Source organism: Felis catus, chromosome A3 (assembly GCF_018350175.1).
Source record: "Felis catus isolate Fca126 chromosome A3, F.catus_Fca126_mat1.0, whole genome shotgun sequence".
NCBI lineage: Eukaryota > Metazoa > Chordata > Mammalia > Carnivora > Felidae > Felis > Felis catus.
Window position 1 is genome coordinate 62355147 of NC_058370.1, and position 18795 is coordinate 62373941.

Consider the following 18795-nt stretch of genomic DNA (forward strand, 5'->3'; position numbering starts at 1 on the left):
TTCTGCCTGAGTCTTTATTGGGATTGCACTGAATCTATAGATCAATATGGGGCAGATTGACATACTTAAGAATATTAAGCCCTCCAATCCATGCACATGGGATGTCCCTCCATTTATTTAGATCTTCAGTTTCTTTCTTTCTTTTTTTTTTTAATGTTTATTGATTTTTGACAGAGAGAAACAGAGCACGAGCAGGGGAGGGGCAGAGAGAGAGGGAGACACAGAATCCGAAGCAGGCTTCAGGCTCTGAGCTGTCAGCACAGAGCCAGGCGTGGGGTTTGAACTCACGAACTGTGAGATCATGACCTGAGCCAAAGTTGGACCCTTAACCCACTGAGCCACCCAGGTGCCCTAGTTTCTTCCTACATTTTGATGTACAAGTTTTGTAATTCTTTTGCTAAATTTATTCCTGAGTATTTTATTATTTTTGATACTATTATAAAATGAATTGTTTTCTTTCCTTTTTTTTTTTTAATGTTTATTTTCTTGAGAGAGACAGAGTGCGAACAGGGGAGGGGCAGAGAAAGAGAGGGAGACACAGAATCTGAAGCAGGCTCCAGGCTGTGAGCTGTCAGCACAGAGCCTGATGCAGGGCTCGAACTCACAAACCGTGAGATTATGACCTGAACCAAAGTAGGACGCTTAACTGACTGAGCCACCCAGGCACCCCAAAATGAATTGTTTTCTTAATTTCATTTTCAAATTGTTCATTTTGTACTACTCTATAATCAATTTTTGCATATTGATCTTTATCCTACAGACTTGATAAACCCCTACTTTCCTGAGAATTTTTAAAAATTTTTTAAAATGTTTATTTTTGAGAGAGAGACAGAGACAGAGTGTGAGCGGGAGAGGGGCAGAGAGAGAGGAAGACACAGAATCTGAAGCAGGCTCCAGGCTCTGAGCTATTAGCACAGAGCCTGATGTGAGGCTCCAACTCATGAACCAGGAGATTGTGCCCTGAGCTGAAGTCAGATGTTTAACCGACTGAGCCACCCAGGTGCCTCTCTTCTTCAGTCCCTTAACATGGTGAATTACATTGACTGATTTTTGAATGTTTATTTTTGCATCCTTGCATTCTGGAATAATCCTATTTGGTTATGATGTATTAATTTTGTATATTGGATTCAATCTGGTAAAGTTTTGTTGAGAACTCTTAACATTTATGTTCGCTAAAGATATTAGTCTGTAGGTTTCTCTTTCTGGTTTTGGTGTCAGAGTAATACTGACTTCATAGAACGTGTTAAGAGGTATTTGCTCTTCTTCAGTATTCTGGAAAAGTTTGTATAGAACTGGTATTATTTCTTCCTTAAATGTTTGGTAAAATTAGCCAGTGGAACCATCTGGACCTTGAGTTTTCTTTATGGGAAGATTTTCAATTACAAATCCAATTGTTAAAAGTAGATATGTGGCTATTTACATTACCTGTTTCTTCTTGAGTGAGCTCTGTTGTTTTGCATCTTTTTCACCTAAGTTGTCAAATTAATGGCATAAATTTGTTCATAATATTCTCCTATTATCCTTTTCAAGTCTGTTGGATCAGTGATGATGGCCTCTTTCTCATTCTGATATTGGTAATTTGTTTCTTTCTTCTTCCCAATCATTTGGGTTACAGGTTTATCACCTTTATTGATCTCAAAGAAACAGCTTTTGGTTTCATTGATTTTCCTTAGAGTTTTTCTGTTTTCTGTTTCATTGATTTCTGCTTACCTTTATTTCCTTTCAAATTCTGCTTGTTTGGGGTTTGATCTGTTCTATTTTCCTCCAGTTTTTTAAGGTGGAAATTTAAATCATGGTAGTTCATTTTTTTTTTTACTGGTGTGTCAAAAGTAGCTCAAACTTGGGGCACCTGGGTGGCTCAGTCAGTTAAGGGTCCAACTTAAGCTCAGGTCATGATCTCACAGTTTGTGAGTTCAAACCCCAGGTCGGGCTCTGTGCTGATAGCTTGGAACCTGGAGCCTGCTTCAGATTCTGTGTCCCCCCCAACACACACACATTCTCTCTCTGCCCCTCCCCCACTTGCACTTTGTCTCTCAAAAATTAAAAAATTAAAAAACATTACAAATTATTTAGAAAAAAATTTTAAGTAGCTCAACCCTTTTTTTTAAAGAGTTTATTTTTAAGTAATCTCTACCCCCAACATGGGACTCAAAGTCACAACCCCAAGATCAAGTGTCACATGCTTTACTGACTGAGCTAGCCGGGTGCCCCGTAGCTCATGTTTTTTAACTTCTCTTTTTAATATATCATGTATATGGCATATTAGCATAATGGTACATTTGTAGAGCTTATAAACGTATGTTTGTTGGAGGTATAAATTTTAAAAACTTTAATGATAGACATGCACCATGAAAAAAGTTTTGGAGAGCAACAAAAGCATTCTTTGATTAGAGCTGTAGGCTGACGCCTTGCTGGGAAATTTGACATATCGTGGGAACATGGGGATGCATAATGGGTGACAGAGCATAAGATGGGGTGGATGGAGCGGAGACAGGATGTCTGACAGCCACTCCCTTGGGAAGAACCCGACAGCAGTATGGAGCAGTATCAGGACGCAGATGGAGCTTGGCCGTCAGACTGACAGAGTCCTCACCCGAGTGGCCAGCACTGAGCACTTAGGATTGTTTTCAGAGTTGGTGGTAATAACTTAGGTGAGGCACCTGGTATATAGTGGATTCTACTCACAATATGATAGCTGTTATCAAAATGAAAATGTATTTCTTTATGACTCAGAGGTTGTTAGATAAACCAAAGGAGCTAAGGGGCACAAGTTCTCATCTTAATTTCTCTAGTTCTGTTTTGGCCATTTCTGTCTCACTCTATTCTCAGATGATTGGTTTTTGTTTTTGTTTTCTCAGATGATTTCTAAGTGGTCAACAACCCCTTAGTCTGTAGATTCAATTGACCCTTTCTACTCTTCACTGTCTTATTAGGAGTTGTCCCCACTTCACCTGATCTGCCTCTCATGGTGGTCAGGACAGCCTCCTGCTGGGGTGGTAGGAGGCAACCCCCTCAGAGCCTCCGGGAGCCTCTCCAGATGGAGGCCCTGCCTGTGGACACCTGCCCATGGGAGCTCCACGCAGCCTTGCCAGTGGATTCCATCTCCCGTTGTGGTATGGCAGTCACCATCACATGCAAGGAGTATGTCTGTGCTGGGCCCAGGGCCTGGCCCTCTGTTCATGTGGGGGTAACCTTCACAGGGCAGGTGCCTCTACCCCGGGCCAAGGAGACAGGCTGGGATCCAGCTGTATTCTTAATCCCCACACTGGTACTGTGAGAACACTATGCAGACCCAAATAAGCAGGCGAACACCGTGAGGACCACCCTGGAGATCCCATCCCCCAGCCCTCTCAGAGCTGTCATTTGCTCGGCATGGCCCCTTCAAAGTCTCCAGTTGGAACCTAACAATAACAGTAATTCAACTTCATAATTGATCCTCCTTTTAAAAACATACTATTGTCTATTGTGATAATAAAAGTTGTTTCCTTGAAAATAATAGTTCACATTTCTAGACATCTTGTGCCAGGCACTGAGTCCAGGGCTTCGCCTATCTCATTTAATCACCACAGCACCCTTTCTTAGATAATCAGGTGGCCGGAAAGCCCAGTCTTCACACTGTCTGTGTGACACATGGTCTCCTATGTGTTTGGCTGGACCCTCAGTCCAGCTCGCTTTATCATCTTCTCTGCCTTGCTTTCTGTGCTCCAGCCTCCCTGGCCTTTTCTGCTCATCTCCCCTCCTGCTCTGGGGTCTCTGCATGCGCCACTTTCTCCTCCCTAGATGGTGTCTTCCCTCTTCTCAGCATCTTCCTGGCTTTTGCTTTCCTAACTCCATCTCTGCCCTGGACCAGTGAGCCCCTCTGGCGTTGCCTCATTGGGAAGGTCTGCCCTGCCCTACCCAGCCGTGTCCCCCCTCTCACTCCCTTTCCACTCTCTGTGGCTCTGGTCATAGTTGATGGGTGGATTCTTTGACTCATCTCACCCATTAAGTTGTGAGCTCTAGAGCGCAGGGACCGTGGCTTCACTTGTCTTTGTTTTAAGTTCTCTTGAGTTCCTGGCAGCTACACAAGCCAGCATGCAGTAGGACTCGGGTGGTATTCGTTGAATGTGTGGCTGAGTGTCAGGGAATGTGTGCCTTGCCTACAGCGGACATCAGCATCTTTCCCACCAGCCCCTCTGATCCTGTGCAGTCGGTCAGCTGTGGAGCTGTGTGTGCAAGCCAAACTCCAGATGTGCTGTCCTGTCCTCCGAGGTCAGAATGCAGGGACCCCAAGGGGACAGGCACGTATGCATCACCCCAACCCAGCCGGCATCTCCCTTGTGCCCCTGACTTCTGGAGCATTTGCCTCCTAACCTGCCTCCCTGTCTGACCACCTGTACATCAGGAGTTGTGTGCTGCCTCTCCATGGCTTCTGCTGAGGCCCAGCTGGGTCTGCTCCTGGAACACATGACAGTGCCTGGCACAGACTTTTAAAGCTCCCTGATTCTAATGTGCAGCCAGGCTGAGAAAGTGCCAGGTTATGAGGACTTTGGCCAAGTGCACAAACCTCATACAATAATATGGTGAGCACTTCTTAATGTTTGTCTTTCAGACCCTGATCAAAAAGCTCCCCCAGGACTATGTCTGAGCTTTAAAACATGCCAAGGCCGGGGTTCTGCCCTTTAAGGTTGTTATGGGGTGCAGCCCGGGCAGGGACATTTTAAAACCTCCCCATATGACTCCAGTAAACATCCAGGGCTGAGGACCCCTGGGCTCCTTCGCCTTGGAGGCAAGGCTGGGAGCTGTGGGTGTACATGGAGCGGGGACTTCCCTCTGTGGGTTCCTCCCCACACTCACCCCACCCTCAGCATCTGCCAGAGCATGTGAGGGTGAGACCCCGAGTGCAGTTCTGGTGCAAAGGCCATGGCTTTCATTAGCTCGCTGGTTTCCCAAGGTGGCTGCATTGTAGAGTCACTTGGGATTTTTTTCTTAAATTCCAGAGCCCAAGCCCGCCTAATTAAACCACAGTCACGAGAGGTGGGACACAGGTGGCAGTAACTTGTGAAGCTATTCCCTAAAGTGATTCCAGAATGTGCAGATGAGTCTGAGAACTACTGCATTCGGTTCTCAGCAGGGTCCTTGATCTGGAATACAACAAACACCACCATCCCTTAGACTGTAGGGATGTGCTGCCCACGGTGCTGTGTGTGGAGCCCTTTTCCTCTGTTTCTTTTCTTCTTTTAAGAAGTTCTTCATTTCTGTTGCTGTTATTGTTGTTGTTGTTTTAGGACAGTGTTAGGCTTATGGAATATTTGATTGGAAAGCAGTGCCCACATACTTCCCCCCACCCCCGCCACTTTCCCAACCTAATACACACATAGTTTTTTCTACTACTGACATCTTGTGTTTGTATGCTATATTTGTTAGGATTGATGAGCCATTATTGATACATTATCATTAACTGAAGGCCATTGTTTAAATTAGGGTTTACTCTTTGTGTTGTACATCCTGTGCGTTTTGGTGAATGTATGGCACGTGTCCGTCATTACTGTATCATACGCAGCAGTTTCACCGCTCTGAACACTCTCTGTGCTCCACCTGTTCGTTCCTCCCCCTCTCCCTCCAAGCTCCTGGTAACCCCCGATCTCTATGGTCTCTAGAGTTCGCCTTTTCCAGAATGTCATATAATTGGAATCATGCCGTGTGTAACCTTTTCAGATTGGCTCCTTTCACTTAGCAATATGTATTGGAGGTGCCTTTTCATGGCTTGGTAGCTTATTTCTTCGTATCACTCAGAAGTATTCCATTGTGTAGGTGTACCACAGTTTGTTTACCTGTTCACCTCCTGAAGGACATTTCGTAGCTTCTAGTTTTTGGCAATTATGAGAAAAGCTGCCATAAACATTCACGTGCAGCTTTTTGTGTGGCTCATTTTCAGTTCAGTTGGGTCAATACCAAGGATTTGTATTTACAAATAACAAAATTGCTGGATTGTATGATAAGAGTATGTTTAGTTTTTAAAGAAACTACCAGGCTGTCTTCCAAAATGGCTGTAGCATTTTGCATTCCCACCAGCAATGAATGAGAGTTCCTGTTGCTCCACATCCTCGTCAGCATTTGGTTATCTTCTGTTTCATTTTAATCTAAAGATCAGGAATATTCCAGAAATCTGAGGTTCAGAAATCCAAAGTGAGAGAAAACCTGGTAGGCCATGCATTCAGGGATGTTACTGGGAAGCTTTTGGTTGAGTCTAAATCAGTCTCAAATTCTTGCTTTTTTTTTTTTGATTTTTTTTAACGTTTATTTATTTTTGAGACAGAGAGAGACAGAGCATGAATAGGAGAGGGGCAGAGAGAGAGGGAGACACAGAATCTGAAACAGGCTCCAGGCTCTGAGCTGTCAGCACAGAGCCTGACATGGGGCTCGAACTCACGGACCGTGAGATCATGACCTGAGCCAAAGTTGGACGCTTAACTGACCGAGCCACCCAGGCACCCCTCAAATTCTTGCTTTTTAAATGTGACAGGGTGGTTTGATACTACCTTCCTGAGTCATACTGAGGGACCTTACATCATTAAAAATAACCCAAGAGTGCATACTGAGGTAGCAAAGCAAGGAAGTGGTTGCCTGGAGTTGAGATGTGACAGCTGGGCCTCTGGCAGCTATACTGGACCATGAGGTGATCTTAAGAAGGAGAAGCACATGCCGAGAACAGCAGAGCAGAAAACAGGCACTCAAGATCCTCCCAATCAGTCAGGTCCCTGTACCAGTGTGGCCCACACACTTCCACACTTTTTCATCAGAGAGAAAAGATTCTAGCTTATTTAAGCCCAGGTAGTTTTTTGTTTTGTTTTCAGTCTTTTTGTTATTTGCAGCAGAACCTAGTTCTAGCAGCTATGAGTGGTTCAGTGGTTTGGCACAATACAAGTCTGTCCTACACACTGGGGGCCAGGAATGCTCAATGGTGTTAGGTGACACCAGGCAGTGGTGTGAGTTACAGAGGGCAGGAGAGAGGAGAGGTGGCCTGGGGACGGCATCACCTATCCTGTACACACCCTCACTCACATGAATAAAAGGTCTAGAGACCGAGACCTGTTGGGGGGGAGGGGAAGGGAGGCTATGTGGGGGTGTGTGTGGATGGGTGCTGTGTGTGTGTGTGTGTGTGTGTGTGTGTGTGTGTGTGTGTGTGTATGGTGAGTATGGGTGTGGTATGTGTGTGTGATGTGTGAGTGTCATGGTATGTTCTGTGTGTGTGGTCTGTGAGTATATGTGTGTTGTATGAGTGGTGACTGTGTTTTGTGTGTACAGATGGTCGTGTGTGTGAAGTGAGTGTGGATGTGGTATAAGTGTGGTGTAGAAGTGTGTCTACAGATGGATGTAGTATGTGTGCAATGAGTAGGGTGTGGTATATGAGTAGATGGGTGGCATGTGTCCATAGTATATGGTGTGTGTGTATGTGTGTATGTCTTAGGTGGATGGGTATGTGAGTGTATATATGTGTATGGGTGTGTGTGTGGTGGATGAATACATGGGTGGGGGGGGATAAGTGGATATAGGGATGTGTATGGATGTGGAATGGGGTGGATATAGGGTCGTGTGTATGGTGGGTGGGTATAGGGGTGTATATGTGTATGTGAGTGTGTAATGGGGGTGGGTATAGGGGTATATGGGGGTTGGCGGTTATAAGAGTATATAAGTATGTGTGAGTGTGTGTGTGTAGTGGGTGGATATAAGGACATATATGTGTGTATGTGAGGATGAGTGTGTGTCGGGTGGGTGGGTTTAGGGGTATGTGTGTATGTGAGGGTGTGTAGGTGTGTGTGTTTGTGTGCTCGGTGGGTATAGAGGGGTATATATGTGTGTGAGGGTGTGTGGTGGGTGGATATAGGGATGTGTGTGCATTGATGGTGTATGTGACGGGTGGATTAGGAGTGTATATGCATGTGTGAGGTTGTGTGGTGAGTGGATATAGGGTTGTGTGTGTGTGTGAGGGTGGGTGGTGAGTGGATGGATATGGGGGTGTATATGTGAGTGTGTAAGGGCGTGTGTGGGGTGGCTGTATATGGGGTGTGTGTGTGTGAGAGAGAGTGTGTGGGGGATGGGTATATGCAGGCTGGGTTACAGCAAGGCAAGCAGAAGGCTGTGAGGGCACTAGAGGGAGGGCCTCAGCTCAGGAGGAGCAGGTAGAAAAGGGAAAATGAAGGTCAGTGAGGTGGGTCGCATGGCACAGAAGGGACAAAAAGAAGACTGAAAAGGATGTGGGTAGACAGAGCAGTCTGGAGAAGGAGCCAGCGGGCATGAGAGGCAAGAAGAGAAGGTGGATCAGAGCTTCTCCGGGTCCCAGGCACACAGTTGTCCGTGGTGAGAGGCAGCGTCAGGGTCAGGAGAATGCTGGGCTCCATCCTGTGCTCACACTGCTGTTGGGGCAATGAGATGTGCATGTTTTTAAGATACAGACGATGCAATATTGTGTTTTTACCACATACGTGGATAATAACATCACTCCATCCTCCTAAGACCAGTTGCTTCCCTTTGCCCTTCTTCTTTGCCCCAGTCTTCAGGGTGGGTGTGATATGGGCAGGCGGGCCGAGAACCCAGACGGGGTCCCGCAGGCTTCGCGCAGGATAGAAATCAAAGTGAACGGGAAGAAGTGAGAGCAGAGTTTACTGAGCAGCATAAGGGATAGGGTATAGCAGATGAAGTGTCTGGAAGACTCAGGAAAGGAGAGTGAGTCTCTCCTTTGCTCGGGCTCTGAGGGTTTATTGAGGATGGTGAGCATGTCCTCTCAGCTACCCAGGAACCAGTCAGAACAAGGACAAAGGTCCAGGTGTTCTCCATAAGTCACTTATGCTCTGGAGCCAGGGGGTCTTGGCGTCACAATGTCTAACGGCAGCTGTCTGGAATACATACGTGATGACCCAGCTGGTCACTCCTTAGACGTTATCTACTGTGCTGGAAAACTGCAAAGAAATCATTAACTCCTTGACCTTTACAGTTAGGACATCCATTCTTTGTACTATAAGGTATGTGCAAGGTGGGGCTGCAGGTCCTAGCAAGAACAGACTCAGGAAAAGGAGAAAAAGCGGTTCTCCTTGGAGTCCCTTCAGTGTCCCTGTCTCAGGTGAGTCCTCCCTCCCTCTCTCTGTGCCCTTCCCCTCACCCCTCCAGCACCCTGGGCTCCAGGCTGGGCCTAAGCAAGGAATGGCACCTGGCTTCAGGGTGTGCCCGCCCCAGGATCCTCCTTCTGTCTGTAGCTGCCCCCCTGCAGTACCCAACCACATTCCTTCCCTGCCATTTATGCCACCCTGCATCGTTCTGTGTATTTATTTAATGTGTCTTGTCTGTTTCCCTGCTAAACCATCAGCTCCATGAGACTAGGACATTGTCTCTTTTGTTCACTGCTGGGCCCCCAGCATTTAGAACAACACCTGGTGTTCAGTTACCATTTATTGAGAGCATAAAAAGTTTAAATGACAGGCTAAGGCCAATTGACTAAAGCGGGTGATATTTTACAAGTGTGAATTTAAATACAAAAGTGCAGGGAGGCACCTAGATGGCTCAGTCAGTTAAGCGTTTGACTTGGCTCAGATCATGATCTCTCAGTTGTGAGATCGAGCCCTGCATCAGGCTCTGTGCTGAGAGTGAAGCCTGCTTGGGATTCTTTCTCTCCCTCTCTCTCTCCCTCTCTCTCTCCCTCTCTCTCTCTCTGTCCCTCTCCTGCTCAAGCTCTCTCACTAAATAAATAAACAAACATTAAAGAAAAAGTGCAAAGGGAAGTTAAGTAATTGGGAGGATTAGAAATGGTAAGGTGTGTTGAAAAGGATACCTACAAGCCCAAAGTGGTGTCACTTAGGCCAAGTCACCAAACCAGAGCTTAATACTAACCTAATGGCAGTTTCAGCCTCCCCTAAGTGTCAGTCTGTCAATCAGGAATTGTGTGATAGGCACTCCTGAGGTAATCTGTCTGTATTATAAGACCGCCTGCCCTTTCCCACTGAAGGAAGGTGACCTTGCTTGGAATAATCCTTTCTTTTCTTTTGCTAACAACTTTCTTGCCCCACCCTCCTTCCTATAAAACCTGCCATTTTGTAAACTCCTTGGAAAACCTCTCTGCCTGAGAGGTGGGGTGCTGCCTGGTTCATGAATCACTGGTTCATAAAGCCAATTCGATCCTTAAATTTACTTGGTTGGATTGAGCAGGGCGGAGGGAAGGGGTTTAAGTTTTTTTAAGTTTATTTATTTATTTTTGACAGAGAGAGAGAGAGAGAGAGAGAGAGAGAGAGAGAGAGAGAGAGAGAAGGAAGGATGGAGGGGCAAAGAGGGATAGACAGAATCCCAAGCAGGCTCTGAGCCATCAGCGCAGAGCCTGAGGGGGCTCAAATTGGCAAACTGTGAGATTCTGACCTGAGCCAAAACCAAGAGCAAACGCTTAATCAACTGAGCCCCCCAGGCGCCCCTGGATTGTTTTTTAATAGATTGTAAGCCTCCCCTAAATGCTGTGAGTCTCACACTCCAGTTGGGATCTGGGCTCAGTCTGATGGGTCAGTATCCTACTTTCCATTAGGAACCAGCACCCCCCATTGAGGTTCCTGGAGAATTGTAGGGTCTCTAAGATGGTGTCAGGGAATCAGGACCCAGACACATGGTTGGCCCTCTCAAGGTAGCCACCCCAGAATATTCGTTAGCAATTCAACTTGGAGGACGCAGAGAGGGAGAGAAAGACCAGATCCCCCTGGACCCTGTGCCCTGTATCAGACCATTAAGGCCCAAGATGGGAGCTGGTGGGTGAGAAGCTGTGACAGAAGCCTAGGGAGGGGAGCTGCTGGGGCCAGCACGTCGAGCCGAGGAGCTTCTTGGGATGTATGTGGTTTTCCCATTCCCTGTAACTGGTGCCAGGAGAACAGAGGCGGTGGTGTTACGTGAAGCAACACTTCTTCTGAGGCACAGATGGAAAAGTCACTTTTATTTTAGGCCCAGTGCTTCTCTTCCCCTGCCTTCCCCCGAAGCATCAGTTCCATCCCAGGAGAACCACCTAAAGGGATGCTTTCAGACTCACAGTCTCTAAACAGAGCCCAGATGCTCAGGGCTGTTAGCCATGGCATTTAAAAAGGCACAGGGCCCCGATGCTCCCTGGGGGAGTCACCTCAAACGACTGTGGTGTGGGTGTGGAGAAACTGAGTTAGGGAGCTGGAGCCTTGTGTCTGAGTTTTCTTCTGTGTCAGCTCTCCGGAAAACCCCCACTCGGGACAAACAGTGCTCAGGAAAAGCTGAGCGCATGGCCTACTTATAAGCAGTGTTAATTATGGGCTCTTGGGCGCCTGTCGTCGCTTAACCAATTTCCAGGGCTGTTGATTGGTTTATCCCGAGGCATCCAGGCCCCTTGCTCTAAAACCGCTCCTGACACATCAGCCTGGGTCAAGCTGTGGTGTGGAGTAATTACTGGGTGGGGTAGGGAAGGGGGACAGTAGCCGGCTTCAGGTTTGAAGCTGGCGGCACCTGCACTGCTGTTCCCAAGGAGTCTTAAAGCAGCTGATACACCTGCACCGGCCAAAGAGGGGTGAGAGGGTGGCCGTGCACAGCACCCTTTGGGGTGCTACACTGCTGGCGGGCTGTTCCCGCCCAGCTGGGCCTCCAGGGCCTCAAGGAGGTTGATTCTCTTTGCACATGCCTGGAAAGTTCATTGGCCTGCCCACACATGCGTGTGTGTACGTGCACAGTCCCCCAAGGGCCCTAGTAAACAGCTCTCTCTCTCTAGTGGAATCTCATTGTGTTTTGCAGGCTTCATTCTTCCCAGCTCGTTTGTGCAGCGGGCAAGGGGTATCATTACTCTTACTTGTTAAGTTGCCCGAGAGGAAAAAAAACAAACAAGAAAGTTTTTCCTCCTCCAAGAGTCTAATTACTTGTTGGGTGAGCCCTGACCCATATACATTTCCAGAGAGAGAGACACCCGATGCCAGCAGAAGAGATGTCCTTGGACGGGATTCAGAGACCCTCTGCCGGCCATTCCCCCAGCTTCTGGCTCTGCAGCCATACCAGACTCTTGCCAGAGCTTCATAAGGAGTTTAGGATGCTCTGTTTCTTGCCTTGAGTTACTGGACATGCCATGCTATTTCATGTGTCTCTCTGCCTTTGTCATTTCTGTCCCTTTGCTGGGTGCATGTTTCCTTTCCCATTACCTGTGCCTTATTCCTCACCTTCCCCACTCCCCCCACCTCCAGTCAACTCCCCCTCTGAGCAGGCTCTGCACCTTCCATCTGCTTCAGTTGGTTTTGAGCACATTCCCTTGTGTTTACTTATCTGCCTGGCTCCCCTCCCTCCTAGGCTGTGAACTCCCTGAAGTCAAGGTCTCCATCCAGCCACCTTTTTATTTTGGGCACCTGGCACAGTTCTAGCCCATGGGGGATCCACTGAGGTGGGCTTCTCAGAGGGAACTCTCACCCCCAGAATGGCAAAGGGTCAAGCATATGCTACTAATGCGCTTCTAGCCTAGTTTCCAAGTTCCTGATTCTGACACATCACCTGCTGTCAAATTCAATGTTTGTCAAGGTTCTTGACACTGGCAGTTTATCTTGGGACTGGTCTTCAGGTTCCCTCTTATTCAGGTACTACTCAGTCAGGTTTGTTTAGGATTCTCTCCGTTCAGCTTCCCCACCCACCAACCCCTCCTCTAGGCACTAGATGTGCAGGGTGCAGGGGTGGGGGGGCATTTATATTCAAATAGGGAGAGACAGACAAGAAACAAAATAATAAATAAGATAACATAGAGGGCTGATAGTGCGGGGACCTGAACTCCACCTCTTGGTGGGGTGTGGAGAGGTCACCATGCAGAAGAGTGCGTGGGAAGGAGATAGTCTTGCAGCCATCTTTGGGAAATACCATCCTCCATGTTGTCTTTTGTTTTTCTAGCTTCCTGGTTCTGAAAATGCCCTTAAGTAGTCTGACTGAAGAAGAGCCCCTGGGTACATAAGGTTTTTCCCTCTGTGTTAGTGTGGCCAGATTATCATTCATGTTTTGTTACACCAGTGGAGAGAGAATGGTACTTTGAGCTCCAGCTGGCTTCGAAGACACCTCCCAGGCTGCGGGGAGTGCCCTCGGCTGGAATGGTGGACCTGGGAACACCCACATGTTGCAGCAAGGGCAGTGTCGAGTCAGCAGGAGGTTCAGAGCTGGCCTGAGCCCTTAGTGGCAGAGGTCCTGGGGCAGCAGAGACTCTCATGTCTTCCGCATCTGGCAGTTTTGAGGCCTCTGGTTTAGGTGTCTTCATCTGACTCAGCTCTGGGCAGCTCAGCGCTCTGATGGAGCCCGTTCACTTGAAGGTGGCTAGAGCTTGAAGACAGGAGAACATGAACAGCCAGGTTCCCAAAGCTCCCTCGGATGTCTCAAAACTGCTGGTTGCTTGATTCCTCCAGAAAACACCTGTGGTGCCAGAGAATGAAAACACGGTCCCCTTGGGCCAGGGGCTGTCATGCCCAGCCCTCCCTTGGGAGTCATGTGCCTGTCCTCCTCTGCCCTCCCTAACTAACCCTCTGCTCTCCCTTGGCCTGACAGATGGAGACAAGCACTGGTGGTGCCCCTCCCTGCAAGAGGTCACGGAGGTGTTTCACAGCCTGGGAGCCCATAGCCCTGCTCTGGGCCTGCGTGAGCCCCGTCAGCACAGTGGGAGGTGAGTACTGTCCTTTCCTCACTGTCCTTTCTCATTTGTTCAGCAGCTGGGGAACTCACTTCAAACCTGTCAATTTGGATACATTCAATATGTGCAGGTTTTTCCATATCAGTTACACCTCAGTTAAAATGTTTAAAACAAACAACAAATATTACCCAAAAAAAAAGAGAGATCCGTTCTTTTGAACATTTATTCATGTTAGGAAATATTGAAGTATTTCCTATTCTGAGGAGATGGGAAGGGAAGAAAAAATTAATCATAAAGTATTTCCTATTCTGTAAAGGTAATACAACGTAATGGGCCATTCATCGTACAAAACTATCCATTTCATTACTGTTTGTGGCATCCTCTGTTCCATGAGCATTTATAAGTTAGAAAAAGGTGAGGTACCTGGGTGGCTCAGTTGGTTAAGCTTTGGCTCAGGTCATGATCTTACAGTTCATGGGTTCAAGGCCTACATCAGACTTTATGCTGAGTGTGGAGCCTGCTTGGGATTCTCTCTCTCTCCCCCTAGCTTTCTGCCCCTTCTCCATCCGTGCACTTGGGCACACGCTGTCTCTCTCAAAAATAGATGAACATTTAGGGAAAAAAAAAGAGGAAAGATTTCCTCTGATTATTATATAAAATTATGTGCATTTGTGGGGGGGGAGTTAAAAAAAATTCCCAAACTCAGGCTCTAACCCACATGATGAAACAGAGTCTGAGGGATTATAGAACAAACCACACACAAGTACCTGTGGATATGAGTATCACACCGTGAATGGCAAATGGTGAATGTTTGGATAAATGACCCTGCTCCCAGCCTAGGCGGGGAGGGGGGAGGCACAGGGAGAAGAAGCAGGCACAGATGAGTCTTGCTGGTTTAGCTGACATCTCTTCCTGCCCCGTGGTGACTCAGAGCCCTCAATGCCCCTCCTCTTCCAGGACATGTCCCAGTCTCTCTGGTCTACCTCTAAGCCTCAATTTTGACGCATTACCTAATATCAACCCATGGCCAGCAAGGCACAATTTTACATGTAATTTCCACAGTGGCCAGTTTTGTTCTGTGGGTGCCCCCTTTGTGTGCTGATCTGGGTTGGGGGATGCTAATTTGCATAGGCATTGTCCCTGCTCTCTAGGAGCAGAGACCTAACAATACATAAATGGCTATTGTTGGGTGCACAGTGATGAGGTCTGGGTTGTAAAAGTGTTACATATTATAAACTTGTTCTACAGATTATATTACATTCAAACTTTTTCTTGACAATTCTTTGAGAACATGTAACAGGGTTTTTAGAGCCCTGGATCAGATGTTACATGGAAGCCCGCCCCCACCATCCTGGTGACAATCTTCTGGCCCCAGGAAGTACAGGGACCCTTACCTTTGCTGTTGCAGGCTGGCGGGTGTTCCTACTCGGGGAAGGCCCAAGCTTCCTTAAGAACCTGTTCCACAACTGTGTTTAGTAATTGTCTGCCAAACCAAACCAGACCAAACCACACTGGCTTTGCTATAAATACCCTGCGCATGTGCCAGCCTGCCTCGCTCCTGCCCCTCTCCCTTCCCGTGGAGCTCCATATCTGGTGTAATAAGCCACTTGCCTCTTCCCCGACACAGAGCTTCAATCACACCACCTTCTAGAATGAGTCGAGGAAAGAATTACACTTGGAAAAACAAATGCAGGTTGGGGGAAGGGCCTAGGGGACCTGAAGAGTTCAGAAGAGCTATTTCTAACTGTTGTGATGAGCACTTGGTATCCACTCGGAAAGTGAGAGGTGCCACTGGAGGCATATAACCACCCAACTTACTACACACTCTGCAAAGAGCCACTTTCTCCCCCGCCCTTCTCCCTTCCCCCTGAGCTTGACAGCTTCCTGCTCCTTCGGCTTCAGGACAGATCCATCCACTTTGGAGGCCACAGGGGGCAGATGGGCATTAGAACTGTGGCTGTTTAAATCTGCCACCTCAAATGCTTGGGAACACAAACCCCTAGCATGCACTACCAGGCAGTTGGCCCTGGGTAAGAGGAAGGCAAAGCCATGTTGTCCTAGAGTGTTGCCAGAGCTTCATGGTCACATTCCCCGATGTACCATTTGGACAGCCTACCTCTTTCCTTGGGCCTCACACTGTTGGCACCATTTCCCCACAGAGGATTCAGAACTGGCCTGAGGATCTGGCCAATGGCTTCAGGGGTGATTTCCCTATTGTGACCCTATAAGAACAGACTGGACCACTTGTCCAGCCACTCAGCCTAGGGAGGATTTTCTGCCTGAACACAGCCTCCTTTTGAAAAGCAAATAGACACATCCTGGAGACCCGTCCAATGACATCCCCAAGATGTGGGGTAGCAGAGATGCTCAGGTGGGTTAGCTGGGTTGCTGGTTGGCTGCTGCAGTTGGGGAAGCTCTGGGAGTCATAGGGTTGGAAGACAGCTCTTCTAGACTATTCAGGAAGCACTATGAAGGTTCTGGAGTCTCCTCCACCAAAGGTATGACACCCTTCATGGACACATGGGCCACAAGAAGAACATCACGGCAGGCTGCCTTGTCCCCATTGTCCTCCTCATCCTGTTCCTGACCAAGCTCAGGCTCATCCCATGCCAAGTGGCTCCACATCACATACTGTTCTGTTGACTTCCAGGGATGTCCCAATCTAGGGCTCTCCAGCAGAACAGATGTTCTGGGGCTCCTCCAGGGCACCCACAGAGCCCCTGTAGTGGCCAAGACTGGAAATGAGGGGTTAGGATGTCTCTGCACATGGCCCCACAACTGGACTGTCTTTTTAGTTACTATGAGGAAGACTGGTCTTTCACCATGTATTCCTCATCTCAGATTTCCTTGAAACCCATCACCATCTCTTCGAATGCTTCAAGATTTCCTCTCGGAAGATATAGTCCTTCTGCCATTGGACCATATGACAAGACTGGGGAGGAAGGAATCAGGAGGATCTGTGGGGGCAAAAGGGCAGAAGAGGGACCAGAGCGTGAACACTGACCAGGAAGCAGAAGCAAGAGTTTGAGGGTGCTGGTGCCACCCGGCTGTACAGACACTCTTTGTCAGGTGCCCCAATCTCACCTGGGAAGGCAGGGAAGGTCCTTGGTAGCAATGGCTGGTTTTCCAAGGCTGCTCCCCAGGTTACAAAGTCCATCTGAAAGTCCCAGTCAGATACACGGGACTGGTCACCAAACTACCATAGTCTGGTACTGGAAACCTTCATCGACTTAGTTCTCTGAAAGGGCAGCCTGGTGCAGAGGCCAAATGGGTAACTAATTGATGGTTAATCCATTGAAAGAGCGTCCTGTCCAGTGTGCAGGAGGCTGGTCGCTGGCCGTCTTGAGACAGTGTAATTCAACCCAGGTAAAATGTACTTCTCTCTCCCTTCCCGCTAGCTCAGCATCGAATTCCCTTTACTGCATTGACCTCGCCCATAAGGCCTGGACAGCAGGTCCAGTTTGATTTAGTAGTACAGGCCTAGGGGAGAGCACGCTACTCACAGCCTGCATGGTGGGACCCTGACCACTGGGCACTTTCAGGATAGCCCTTGGTTACAGTGGTAGCCATGCCCCTATGGCTCTTTTACCATGCTCCTGCTGAGAATGTTGGAGTACATAAGACGTGCCCCTCTTACAATCACTGAATAAGTGTAGAACGGCATCGCCATGACCCAAGCTCTAGCTCCTGGGTCCTGGCCACAGGCTGAGCTCTAACCCTGCCGGCTGGGGGTCAGGGCTGAAGGGAGGGGCAGGATGGTGAAGCACTTTGTTCATGGAGTCCAGTTGTGGGACCCTCCACTCAGGAGGGGAGTGAGCTTGCCAGGCCGTGAATGCCTGTGCTCCGTGGCCACCTGCTGGGAGCCTGGGGATGGAGGCCTGGGGATTAGCCGGCGCTGCACCCCCAGTATAGCAGTCACAGATGCAGACATTTCAGACAAGCGGTTCATCAGAACCTCAGAAAGGCAGGGAACAGGGACCCCCATTCTGTTGCCTGCTGTTCCCAAGGAGAGGTGGCACAGGAAATGCTGGAGCACACACCGCGAGGCTGTCCGCCACCCTCTCCGGCTGTCCGCCAACCCTCTTGGGGAGGGTTCTTGTCACAGCCACACTTCCCTCCCCAGCTCACGTTTTCCACACTCCTCCTCCCTCTGGTGGCACCAGACTGTCTGAAAGCCCGTTCCTCTTCAGCAGAGTCACGGTCAATTCTGTGCCTGCCTCCATCCTTTGGGAAGTCTGAAAGCATTCCCACTCATGCTTCCATACCCCATGCATGCTCACAGGCTGGTGCAAACCGGAGCACCCCTTATATATACTGACACAGGCCCAGCAGGTGCCCAGATGTGCAAACACCAGCCTCACCCATTCTCTGGCCCTAATAAATGCTAAAATCTGGAAGAATGGCCAAGCGCAGTCATACCCTCCCCTCCACCCCCTCAACTTTGTTTTGTTGGCATCAATTTCCCGGGCACCTAGAGATGGAATTCTCCTACTTCGCTTTGAATAAGCAGCACCAGTGCCAAGTAAAAGAAGAGCAGAGACTTTTCACTGGAGCACGCAGGAATGGAGCTTTTTCTTTGTCAGCGGTCAGGTGGCTACACTGGAGCCTGTTATTGCCAACAGTGTTGCTGTCATCAGTATCTTCATTTGTGGAGAGCCTGCTGTTATCAGGAACGCCAACCAGTTAATAAGAGTAGAGCAGTAGATGAGACAGCACAGGGAGCCTGGTCATAAGCTTACCTCAACAGTATGCAGCAATTAACAGTATACATTTGACCAGAGAGACAGAATCAGTGAGGTGATCTTGCTCTGATTTTTATCCAGTGAGCATGTGCCTGGGGAAGTTTGTGCAAAGGTGGTACAACTCTGTTGTCCATTGATGCCTCTCTCACTGTAAGGACCTTGTCACCCTGAATATGACTCTAGTCTTTAAAGAGGTTTGGGGTGTGTGTGTGTGTGTGTGTGTGTGTGTGTGTGTGTGGTGTTGTTTTTGTTTGTTTGTTTTTTATGACCCTAAGTTCTAACTTCATCTCAGCTCAACAAGCTTTGTTTCCACACTAGAGGAAAACTGGCCATGCTAGGCTTATTGGTAGGCAGCCTGTTAGTGTGAACCCCTTTGGAGGAGTTCTCAATGATAATTTTTATTCTTTCATCATACTACTTGCTGACTTTGGAAACTAGTCCCCA

The 18795-nt window shown here is 48.3% G+C and overlaps 1 protein-coding gene across 10 annotated transcripts in view; it reads left to right on the forward strand.

Moving 5' to 3' along the window:
* The window catches only part of FAM178B (family with sequence similarity 178 member B), a 115702-nt gene that overhangs the window by 56192 nt on the left and 40715 nt on the right, over window positions 1-18795 (forward strand). For all 10 annotated transcript variants that reach the window (XM_023251624.2, XM_006930055.4, XM_006930056.4 and 7 more), the window contains exon 9: window positions 13528-13642. In XM_023251624.2, the coding sequence (XP_023107392.1) occupies window positions 13528-13642 (115 nt within the window). The remainder of the gene's footprint in view (window positions 1-13527; window positions 13643-18795) is intronic.